The 12,830-nt window shown below is 32.4% G+C and overlaps 1 protein-coding gene across 2 annotated transcripts; it reads right to left on the bottom strand.

Moving 5' to 3' along the window:
• Positions 1-4,795: 4,795 nt before the first annotated feature.
• On the bottom strand, positions 4,796-8,155 carry LOC106415274 (purine permease 14). Of its 2 annotated transcripts, XM_048756707.1 has the most exons (3): positions 7,970-8,155; positions 6,774-7,895; positions 4,796-5,190 (listed from the first exon to the last, which is right to left on the bottom strand). In XM_048756707.1, exons 1-3 carry the CDS (start codon positions 8,007-8,009, stop codon positions 5,177-5,179), a joined length of 1,176 nt encoding a protein of 391 aa, XP_048612664.1. In that variant the 5' UTR covers positions 8,010-8,155; the 3' UTR covers positions 4,796-5,176. The 2 variants fall into 2 exon arrangements, with proteins under 2 accessions (XP_048612664.1, XP_013711385.1); XM_013855931.3 differs by lacking the exon at positions 4,796-5,190 and having other exon boundaries at positions 6,635-7,895.
• Between the last annotated feature and the right edge of the window lie 4,675 nt (positions 8,156-12,830).

Raw genomic sequence — 12,830 nt, 5'->3', positions numbered from 1 at the left:
ATCAAAGTTATGGGCCTTAAGGAACCAAAGTCCATAGCAAGCGATTGAGCTCGAAAGCGAAGGACTCGAGGTCCCGGAGATCGCGGAGTAGTCTCGGAGATCGCGGAGCAGTTACGGAGATCGCGGAGTCGACTTACTATAAAGAAAGGAGAAGAGACATGAAGAAGGACACGTGGAAAACCCTAGAGAGAGCTACACACTAACTTCGACCTTATTTCCTCCCGACCTTAGACTCTTTTCTTTACGGTTCTCATTTGTATCACTCGATCTAGTTCAACTCATTGTATTTGATCTTATTCATCAATAAAGTCCATTTTTACCAACTGGAAACTGTTTAACATCGTTGTGTTCTAAAGATATCGTTGCCTACATCATTTGTCTTCCTTAGATCAAACCTTGATCACTATCAAATACTTAGTGTAGATTTTAGGTTCTACAGGAGGGTTGTTGTGTTTCTTGGTGGTGAGGATGATGAAAGGGAGGAGGAGGAGAGGGAATCCGACGGTTTGTAGGAGAGCTTGAGTCCAAACGCCGTCGTTTTGGCGGCGTTCGTTGTATTCGCTTCGGTTGATTTTGTTGTAGTAGAAGTTTTCGAGGAGTTTGGCTATGGTTTGGCCTATGATGGCGAAGATGGTTGAGAGGAGAATCGTAGGCCAATGGTTTGGTATCCGGTTTGGGTTTACGAGTGTGGTTGAGTCACGCCCGATGTTGACGGGAATCTGCACAAAATGTTCTGAAAAAAGAGAGAAATTAGAATCACATCGTTTGTAGAAGAGGGGATCAAGAAGAGAATCATTTAAGTAGATTACTATTATTACCTTCTGCCTTTGTCTGAACGGTTGGTTGATGCTGAGCCATAGTTTGGAACTGATTGTAGGAGATCCGGTTTGTGTTTGTGATATTTTTGTGTGGATGGTGGTTGTAGTTTTCTGTGGACAATGGAAGAAGTGATTTTGTGGGGGTGACTAGAATGAGCTGTAGCTTTATATTTTTGTTTTAAAAATAAAATTGTAGATTTTTTTTTGATGTGGCTGTAGATAATTTTGCTGTAGAATATCAACTGTAGGTTTAAAAAGATTCAATGACTTACTTATAAATTTTTTAAAGAAAAAAATAAGTGCTCTAGATTTATGGCTTTCTATAGCTAAAAATAAATAAAAAGGAAAGAAAAATATGTAGTTTTAAAAAATCTTTACAAAGCATAAGCATGATTGGCAAAAATTTGGGCTGTAGAAATAATTTAGGCTATAGAGAGATCTTACACCACTTTTAAAGCACTTGCCAATACGAAAGAGAAGTCTTAGAGCATGATTAACTCCAGCTCTTAATTTGGGGTTCTTAACTTATGATTTGACATTTTTTTGTTCTTTTTTTTACACTTTTCAGTTAAGAACCGGCTCTTATATCTCTTATTTAAGAGCCGATTCTTAGCTTTTCTTAGTTAAAAGCTAAGAAATAGTTCTTAACCGAAGCTAAGAACCCCACCCTAAGAGCATGATTATTGGAAGGTTCTTAAGGTGGAGTTCTTAGCGGAATATAAGAACCTGACTCTTAACTTTTAACTAAAAAAACTAAGAACCGGTTCTTAAATATGAGTTTTAAGATACGGTTCTTAGCTTTTTTAGTTAAAAGTTAAGAGACAGTTTCTTATATTCCGCTAAGAACTCCACCCTAAAAACCTCCCAATAATCATGAACCTGAGTTAATCATGGTCTTAGAGCATGATTATAAGGGTTTCTTAAGAGGGGTTTTTAAGTTAATAAGAGATTTATTTAAATCAAAACAAAATTAAAAGGTTGTTACCGATCCTTAAATCATCAAATATAAAAATATAAAATTAAAAATGGTTATGAATAGATAGTTATGAATGAAAAATTAAAAATTTATGGGGTAGGATGTTGAATTTTATTAAACAAAACTATTGTAAAAATTTAAAATGAAGTGAGTGTTGAATAAAGAGGTGGAAGATAGAGAAGATCATACGGGTGGTTAAAATAAGAAATGAAGGTGTTGAATTTACAAAACCATTGTACATGGTCTCAGTAAAGAATAAAAAATGAACCAGCCATTTTACCATATATATGTTTTATAGGTACTAGAAACATACTGTAATTGTTACCCTATTGATTGTACACCCACTAAGTTCAGTAAATCAATAAAGATGTGCTGCTGCTGGTGCATATTGACGTATTTCTTGGGTGATCCACACTTCCTTTTTGTCAAGTTGGTAAACAGACCATTCATCATCGTCATCTAGTAACCGTTGTTTTACAAATTGCCTTTGAGACATTGTTCGTTTATTACCACTCTTCACCATAGTTAAAATTAAAATGGTTTCAACGTAGAAGTAAAGGTTTACTCGTAACGTCACTACGAGAAAACACAAATTTAACGACGGCGGTTTTCCGCCATAATTCCTCGTAAAATCGGGTTTACGAAGAATTAGCGAGGAAACACGTTTCGTCGTTAAATGTTCGTCGTAACGCATATTTCTTCGCTAATTCGTCGTAAATTAGCGAGGAAATGATTTCGTCGTAAAGACGAAGAACAATATTTCGTCGTAAAGACCACGTAAGGACGTCGCTTCATTTCCTCGTAAATACATTGAAAGGTGCCCCTCGTAAATTACACGTAAATATCTCGAAAGTATTTCCTCGTAAAGAACACGTAAATAACTTGAAAGCATTTCCTCGTAAAGTACTCATTTATTATTCCTCGTCATTTTCTCGTAAGGTTTTCCTCGTAAAAATACTCGTTAAGTTTCCACGTAAAGAAATTGTAAATTAGCTACGAATTTGCTTCTTTTTATTTGACAGAATATAAAAATATAATTTAAAAATAATTAAAATTATTTAATTTATTAAGAAAATTAAAATTCTAAAAAAATCAATACCGAAATATTTTATATATAAATAAGTTTTGAATTTATAATACAAGAACCGGAAAAAAAGAACTAAGAGTCGTTCATCGCCCGGTAGAATGCATCACTCGTCCTCTCTACATCCGCCTCGGCATGTGTGTGGGATGATGACTCGCCTGGAATGGGATTTTGTCGTCGCAAGTTCCTCAACAAGGACTCCCATTCTGGATTAACAAATTCTATAAATCTAGCTAAATTCTCTACATTAACCACCTAATCAACACTAATCAGTAAACCTATCTAAATTCCCTATACTAACCACCTAATCTACCCTAAACGAAACAAATTAGAGAGGAAATAGAGATAGAAAGTACCATAGCTACGAAAGGGAGAGGAAGTGGAGAGGAAACGGGAGGTGAAGCTCGCGTGTATATATAAGAAATTAATAGTCATCGTAAATTCCTCGTAAACTTACGTGGAATGAGCGAGGCCCGTGTTTTGTTTCCTCGTAACTTCCTCGTAAATTTACGAGGAATTTCAAAGGCCCGCGTTTTGTTTCCTCGTAAAGCCCACGTTAAATTACGAGGAAATAGCAAGGCCCGTGTTTTCATTTTACGAGGAAATAGCAAGGCCCGCGTTTTCCGGTTACGAGGTCTTTACGACGATTTCTGCTTACATGGAATTAACGAACCCCGCTCTTTATTTTTTAATTTCGTCGTTATTTCGTCGTTATTTTACGAGGAAATTACGAGGATTATGTTTAAATCCCTAAAATCTGAAACCCCAAACCCCATCTTCCTTGTCTTCTACTTCATATATTCCAAACCCTAAACCCATCTTCCCTTTAACCTCAATCTATTCTTTCCATTCCAAACCCCAAATTCTAAAACCACAATTCCTTAACTTATAATCTCAAGCTCTTATTTCTAATACAAACTTTCATTACCTTACACAAAATCAAATTATATAAATAGCTTTTCATGATTAAATTAATCAAATCACATGCATTAAGTCTGAAAATCAATCTTATTAAAAACAAATACATCAATCGGATACATCGACATTCTCGTCATCACTAGAAACATCATCATTTTCATTAAACTCGTCTTCATCAACAGCTTCGCCTGTGGCATCGTCGGTAAGATCTTCATACTCATGATTATGCGGATCAATGAGAAGGATGTCATCAATTTCTTGTTCAGGTTCTTCGACTTCATTTATCTGTTCTTCTTGCAATGATGGTTCTTCTCCACTGATGATTTGTCCTTGAGGTGTAACTTTGATCACAGCTAACCAATTTATTCCCGATTCTCTCATTCGAGGGTATGGAAGGAAGTTAACTTGGTCTGCTTGTGAAGCTAAGATGAAAAGCTCGAATTTGTTGTACGTGCAAAAATAAAGAAAACGTAGTAATTAATTTATTTTGCTCATGTATGGTGGATTCAAAATTTCCTCGCTAAGTAGACGTAAAATATTTCCTCATAAATTTACGAGGAATTACAACGGCCCGCGTTTTGTTTCCTTGTAAAGCCCACGTTAAATTACGAGGAAATAGCAAGGCCCGTGTTTTCATTTTACGAAGAAATAGCAAGACCCGCGTTTTCCGATTACGAGGTCTTTGCGACGATTTCTGCTTACGTGGAATTAACGAGTCCTGCTCTTTATTTTTTTATTTCGTCGTTATTTCGTCGTTATTTTACGAGGATTATTTTTAAATCCCTAAAATCTGAAACCCCAAACCCCATCTTCCTTGTCTTCTACTATATATATATTCCAAACCCATCTTCCCTTTAACCTCCATATATTCTTTCCATTCCAAACCCCAAATTCTAAAACCACAATTCCTTAACTTATAATCTCAATCTCCTATTTCTAATACAAACTCCCATTACCTTACACAAAATCAAATTATATAAATAGCTTTTCATGATTAAATCCATCAAATCACATGCATTAAATCTGAAATTCAATCTTATTAAAAACAAATATATCAATCGGATACGTCGACATTCTCTTCATTACTAGAAACATCATCATTTTTATTAAACTCGTCTTCAACAGCTTCGTCTGTGGCATCGTCGGTAAGATCTTCGTACTCATGATTATGCGGATCAATGAGAAGAATGTCATCAATTTCTTGTTCAGGTTCTTCGACTTCATTTATCTGTTCTTCTTGCAATGGTGGTTCTTCTCCACTGATGATTCGTCCTCGAGGTGTAACTTTGATCACGGCTAACCAATTTATTCCCGATTCTCTCATCTGAGGGTATGGAAGGAAGCTAACTTAGTCTGCTTGTGAAGCTAAGATGAAAAGGTCTAATTTGTTGTACCTGTAAAAATAAAGAAAACGTTGAAATTAATTTATTTTGCTCATGTATGGTGGATTCAAAATTTCCTTGCTTAGTAGACGTAAAATATTTCCTCGTAAATTACACCTTACATTTACGTCGAGTTTACGAGGAAAGCGTATTTCCTCGTAAAAGCCACGTGACATTACATCAACTTTACGACGAAATGATTTCGTCGTTATTTTACGAGGAAATAACGTTGATTTTATATTTACTCGTAAGTTCCTCGTAAAGTCGATGTAAATTTACGAGGATTAATTTTCCTCATTAAATTTCCTCGCTAAAATAGTGTTTTCTAGTAGTGCGTGTTTATGGGCTACTTACATTTAGCCGACACTTCCAATCATTTCATTGTAAAACAAACATATTATAATTAGATAAAATATACATTTTGTAACCACATACTAACACTTATGTAAAAAAATCCATAGACTATATCTGCGAAGTGATATTGCCACATGTCATTTCCACAATCAATTTCACAAAATAAATATGACATGGCTTCCAAAAAAATATGACATGGATAATTTCATTTAATGTTGATTTATATTTTTGAAAAACTTATTAGAATATGGTAATAATTCATATATTACATTTAATATTGATCTTTCTTTTTGGTAAACTTTTTTTTAATATGGTAATAGCTCATACGTCATTTATAAAACAAAAATATTCATATATAACATTTCAAATTTCGAAATATTATTATTTTTGTATAATTATACAATTTGTATTACTAAAGCTTTCAAAATATTTTATAATTTAAAAAAAAAATATCTAATCGTAAGATCATTAGTTTCTTATATATCTACAAATTTTATAAATATTGTTTAGGTTACATTTTGTGATAATTATACAATTTTATATCATTTTATTAGTTTTATACAAATTGATTTAATATATATATCAAATCTACATTAAATATTAGTAAAAAAATAGTAAAATCTATAATATTTAATAAAATGTATTTTTAAATATAAGTTAAATTTAAAAAAGGGCAAATCTCCAAAATAACACATTTCTAAGTTTATATCACAAAAATAGCACTCAAAAACTAAAATGACCAAATTAGCACATTTCTAAGTTTATCCTTTGAAAATTTTAATTTTTTTATTTTTCAAAATTTTAAATCTTATCCCCAAAACCTCATTTCTCAACTCTAAACCCTAAACCCTAAACTCTAAACCCTAAACCCTAAACCATAAACCCTAAACCCTAAACTCTAAACCCTAAACTCTAAACCCTAAACCCTAAACCCTAAACCCTAAACCCTAAACCCTAAAATCTAAACCCTAAACCCTAAACTCTAAACTCTAAACCCTAAACCCTAAATCCTAAACCCGACCATTTAATTCTAAACCCTAAGTTTGTGACTTTTGATAAAACATTAAGTGCTATTTTTGTGACTTTTGACTTTGAGTGCTAGTTTGGGAAAAAAACTTCATTTAATGTTATTTTTGTCTTTTTTTTCTTTAAAAAATTTCTTAAAACACCTAGTAAACAATAAAAATATAGTACGATTAACTTACCCACAAATTAAGGAAAAATAAAAACTTAATACGCACTATTGCGATTCTCTTTGTGAAGCCCAAAGAAATAAGCGGCGACGCTTAACGCGGCAGGAATGAAAGCGAAACCTTTGAAAGTATCGAACTCATCATCGCCTTCGCCCGTGAAGTTCCTGAAGTTAAAGAAGACCACAACAAGCAACGACAAGATCGGCCACGTAACGACGCTGATCACATTCGACAACACGCTCGAGACAGAGAAGACGAGTCCCACGATCCCGACCCAGTATAACTGCCACGAAACGGCTTGGCCCACCATAACCATCACGTACGCACCTTTCCCTTTCGGGAAACCATTCATCTCTCTCTCCAAACCGTGTTGTTCACCGGCGATGAGAAGACCCACCGTGGAGATGAGCGTGGCGACGAGGGAGGAGAAGATTATGACTTCGAAAACGGACGCGAAGCTTGGTTTTCTGGTGGTTGATTCCGTGCGTTTGAAGATATAGCTGTCGAAGACGTTTTGGATGTTACAGAGGAGGAGAGAGAAGCATACGGCGGCGAACAGAGCGGCCCATACGCTTCTCGCGTACTTATGCTCCCGGTTGTATGACACGCCGCCGAACGGGGATGTGAAGGTGAGAGCTCCGGCGCCGATGGCGAAAACCAAGGAGATTACGACCCATCTGTTGAGCTTGATTTTGTTGACGAAGCGCGCGAAGATGGGAGTGAAGAAGAGCTGTGTTAAGGAGATGGGAGTGAAGAGAATAAACGATATCTCGAGCTTTCCCATAGCGGAGAGTCTTGCTTGGACCGACATGAGGATTCCGATGCAGATGTAGATTACTGCCAAGGATTTGTAGTGGAACTGGTCGGAAGTTATGGGAGGGTTGTTGTGTTTCTTGGTGGTGAGGATGATGAATGGGAGGAGGAGGAGAGGGAATCCGACGGTTTGGAGGAGAGCTTGAGTCCAAACGCTGTCGTTTTGGTGGTGTTTGTTGGACTCGCTTCGGTTGATTTGTTCGTAGTAGAAGTTTTCGAGGAGTTTGGCTATGCATTGGCCTATGATGACGAAGATGGTTGATAGGAGAATCGTCGGCCAGTGGTTTGGTTTCCGGTTTGGATTTACGAGTGTGGTTGAGTCACGCTCGATGTTCACGGGAATCTGCACCAAATGTTCTGTAAAAGAAAGAAATTAGGATCAAATTGTTTGTTTGTAGAAGAGAATCATTTGAGCAGATTACTATTATTACCTTCTGGCTTTGTCTGAAACATTGGTTGATGCTGAGCCATAGTTTGGAACAGATTGTCGGAGATCCGGTTTGTGTGTTTGTGATATTTTTGAGTGGATGATGATTGTAGTTTTCTGTGGACAATGGAAGGAGAAGTCTTATTGGCGGGGTAATAGGAACCCTCCAATAATCATGCTCTTAGAGCATCTTTAACAGTAAAATCGTTTTCAAAGTTTCTTAATTTTTTTTTTTTTTTTAATTTGAAAAAAATATCAAATTAATGGGGAGCTGACACGTGTTGTTAAGGCCCACAAATAGTGACAAAACCTCTCTATATTCAATCCTTATTGTGTATCTTTTCTGAGTGGTTTTTCCTTTTATGTGGACTCCACACTTGACTTTTGGCATAAGAAACTTATCAAAACCCACCGATAATCGTGGTCTTAGGGTGGAGTTCTTAGCGGAATATAAGAACCCCCTATTAATCCTGCTCAAAACTCATTCTAGAAAAAAAGACCATCCTTTCTGTCTCGAAATTCTCGACCCCTTGAAGAAACCCTAGCGAGTCATTAGCGGCGTCGGAGGCTGCTCCTTTAACTCTCTCTCTCTCTCTCTCTCTTGTTTTCTTTTGCCCTACCAATACTTCCCCATTCCTCGGCGATAAGATTGCTGACTCTGGTGAGTTTTGACAAAGGTTCCAGGTGGCTGTTCTGACAGCGGCAGAGCAAGATCTGGTCAAACCGATGACGGCTCTGGAGCGACAGCGAGTTGAGTGAAAAGGAGGTCACTGATTGGGTCGGCTTTTAGGGTTCTACTGTCGGAGTTGGTTCAAGCCGTTTTACTTTGGTCTCGTCGGCTCCCAATGAAAAGGCGGTGGCGCTTGACTGTTTTCTCTTAACACTTTGAATGCAGATTTGGAGGCTGGTTTCACCTTGTGGCTTGAGTTTCAGATCTGGAAGGAAGGGGTGAGAGTGGTGACATTAGGAGCTGTCTCGGTACGTGAGATGCTTTATGTCTCCTCCCGCTCAAGTTAACTCCAGAGTCTCTTTCTGGAGGCACACCGAAGCTCGTGCGGAGGATATGTTTTGGATTCTGATTTTAATGGTAGAATTTAGTAGTTTAAGAGACGGTTCATTTCGAATAGTGAGATGATCTTATTCTCGTAGTGGTAAAATGCAATAACGGATTAATTCAGGTAGCGTAGGATCCTTCTAAGTGTTTTTAGGTGATATTAAATTCCGATATTGTACGTGGAGTAACAATTTTGTAAGTTGGCTAATGAAAAGTTAAAGTTAAGCTAAAAGAAATATAGCTAAATCAACAACAATGTGCTGCTGCTTGTGCATATTGACGTATCTCTTGGGCGACGCATACTTCTTTTTCGTCAGTTTGGTAAAGAGACCATTTATCATTGTCATCTCGTAACCGTTGTTTACAAATTGCCTTTGTGACATTTGCCGTTTATCACCACCCGAGAAGAGAATTTTTCTATACTTCCCTAAATCTTCACTTTTCTTCACCACAATTAAATTAAAAAAAGATTTCAACGTAGGTGTAAGGTTTTTTCCTCTTGGGCTGGGTTATGTTTTGGTTCAATTAATAAATACTACGTGTTTATGGGCTAGTTACAAAGACTTGACACTAGCAAACATTTTATTGTAAATCACACGAGCATTATTACATTCCTAGATTAAGATCTACGCTTTGCATATATTATGAAATAATAAATGACAATTCTCCTAAATAGATAATTTTTAAGTTTTGGTCACAGAATAGAACACAAAGAAGAAAATGACCAAAATATTTTATTTAATAGGTAAAATGACTATAATATCCTAGATATATAAAAATAATTTTTTTTATAGTTATAGATTATATGTTTTCAAATTTGAATTTTTTTGTAAAATCTTTTCTTTTGAATTTTTTTTTTCAAATTTTTTTTTATTTTTTTCAAATTTTCTTTTTGTAATTCGAAAATACTTTTTGGAATTATTTTTAAAATTTTTATTTTCAAAATTTTAATATTTATCTTTTATTTTATAAAAATTTAAACCTCAATCCCAAATACCCACCCCTTTAACTCTAAATCCTAAGGTTTGGATTAGTTAACCCTAGGGATATAAATATATATTTACCTCTTTAATGAAATATTTTGGTCATTTTGATCCTTAGAGTCTATATTTGTGACCAAATTTTTTTTTATGCTATCCTAGGGTATTTCTCAATAATAAATATATAATGAATAATTAAAAAGTCAGTAATTATTACGTATATAATTAAATTGGTGCAAACATATAAATAAATTTTATTTTTCCAAACAATATTTTTTTCTATTTGATATGGTGTATAACTAAATTTAAATGATATTAACATAAATAGTATATTTTAAACATTAATATATATTAAATAATGTTTTCTATTCATGGTTTTTCATATCAATAGTATCTTTTATAGCAAAAACTTTAAATTACACGTAACAAAATTTTCATTGTGTGATTAATAGTTTTATTAATCACCCAGGAGCTCCCGGTTCCCATTCAACATTCATTAATCATAGTATTTATTCTCCCCTTGCCATCCTTCACTGTTTTCGGACTGCTTTTAGTGTTGGTTCCTATGCTTCCTGCTTTTGACTACTTGTCTTTCTCTCTCTCGGAAATCAACTCCATATCAATTAATTACACTCACACTTCTTTTGCTTTTTAGAATCCTTCTATGCGTGAGTTGGGACTATTTAAAAAATTAAGTTTTTAATATTTGTTCAAAGATTTTATCAAAAAAAAGATATTCAAAGTAAATTTTGAAATTAAAATATTTATGTATTTTTAAATAGTAAATATTTTAATTTAAAACTATATATATAGTTTTTAATCTTAATACTTATTAAATGAGATTTTCTACTTATATGATTTTGTAATCATGTGTATCTTGTCAAAACAAAAATTTTAAACCATTGATCACAACATTTGAATGTAAGACTTTTAACATTTTAGTAATTTTATAAGTGTTTTTAAAAATCCAAAATATAAAATATACAAAAAATCTAAATTTTTATTATATGGTTTATGTAATTGTTTAATTTATTTTAATAGTTTAAAATTAAACAAATATGATAGAAGATACTAATTTTTATCAAATATTTATTATTTAAAATCATTAATTGTCGTATATACCGTAGCCACATTAGGCAATTACGTAATTTTTATTTAAGAAAATAATGAGAAACATTAATAATAAATTTATGGTTAGTTTAATAAAAAACTTATTATATATATAGATGAATCAACTTATTTCTCTTAAGATTCTAAGAATCACTGTAGTGATGACATGTGGCTGCAAAAAAATATTGTAATGCTTCTCATATAGGAGATACACACAATCTATACTATTATTTATGAAGTGATTTAGCTTATTTGTCATAATTTTAGGTAATTTTGTTTATTTGTCATGTTTTAATTAGGTTTAAGTTGAGTCATTAATTTATTAATAGTTTTTAGTTGAGTCCATAATTTATTAATTTAAATAATACAACTATAAAATATGTAATTAGATATATAATTATTTTGATTTTGCTTATTTGTCATGTTTTCCATGATTTTAGTAAATTTTGCTTATTTTTCATGTTTTTATTAGGTTTTAGTTTAGTCATTAATTTATTAATAATTTTTAGCTGAATCACTAATTTATTAATTAAAAAAATATCTGTAATGAATTTTATATATAATTAAAAACGAATTTTGATTTAATAATATTTAAATCTATATTTTATATTAAAATTCTTATTTTCTTATTTGTCATATTTTATTAGGTTTTAAACTTTTATATAGGTCATTGATTTATTATTAGTTTTTAACTGAGTATTTATTAATTTTCACAAAACCCGTAATGAATTTTATATATAATAAAACACGCATTTTATTTTAATAATATTAAATTTATATGTTATATTAAATAATTAATTATAAACTAAGATAATAAAATTGTGAAAATATATTTAAAATTAAGAGAATTCTTATATATATTGTGTTGCTATCTGAAAACAATATTTTTTATTATAAAGTTAAAAAACTAAGATATAAAACAGTTTATAATTAAATATTAGTCAAACAAAAATATTTATATAAACATATTTTCTAAACTATTTCTAATATATAAGTGTTTTAAAACTTTTAACACAATAATTACTACATAGTTTGATGAACGTTTTTTTGACATATATAATAATTTGATGTTTCATTTAACTATTTAAAATCATAAATAATAACTTAACTTGTGGCTGAGTCCAAAATATTTTTTTTTGCTTTTAGTTTAAACGAGTTTAAGTTTAATTCGTGAAACACTATAGCTTCAGTTGGTGACTACTAGAAGAATGAAAAAAAGAGCAAAATAAAAAATAAAATTTCATTTGAGGAATTGAAAAAATAAAAAAATATGAATTTTTGTCAATTTATTCCTTATCAAAATTGCATAGGGAAATTTTTTCTTATAAATTCATTCCTCCATGGGGAATTTAGAAGAAAAAAGTGGGATCTACCTTTCAATAATTTGACTAAAATTTTAACAAAAATGGTATAAATTTTGAGGAACAAAGAATTCACCATAATTTTTTTCCTTCAATATGTTCACCAATTAGAATATAATGCTGATTTTTGGATTAATAAGACATAAAATAATTATTCATAAGATGATTATGTCCGTATGTGCGGGCAAAACACCTAGTTAAACAATATAATATACGACACAAAAATTAAGGAAAAATAGTTTGACCAAAAAACAAAAAAAAAATTAAGGAAAAATAGAAACTTAGACCATCTTTATCCCAGTTTCTTAGCATGGTTTTTAAGGAAAATAACTGATTTAATTAAATCAGAACTAATTAAAA

The sequence above is a fragment of the Brassica napus genome, chromosome C5, assembly GCF_020379485.1.
Source record: "Brassica napus cultivar Da-Ae chromosome C5, Da-Ae, whole genome shotgun sequence".
Classification (NCBI taxonomy): domain Eukaryota; kingdom Viridiplantae; phylum Streptophyta; class Magnoliopsida; order Brassicales; family Brassicaceae; genus Brassica; species Brassica napus.
Note: the sequence above shows the minus strand (reverse complement) of the source record. Positions and strands in the feature narration are given on the sequence as shown.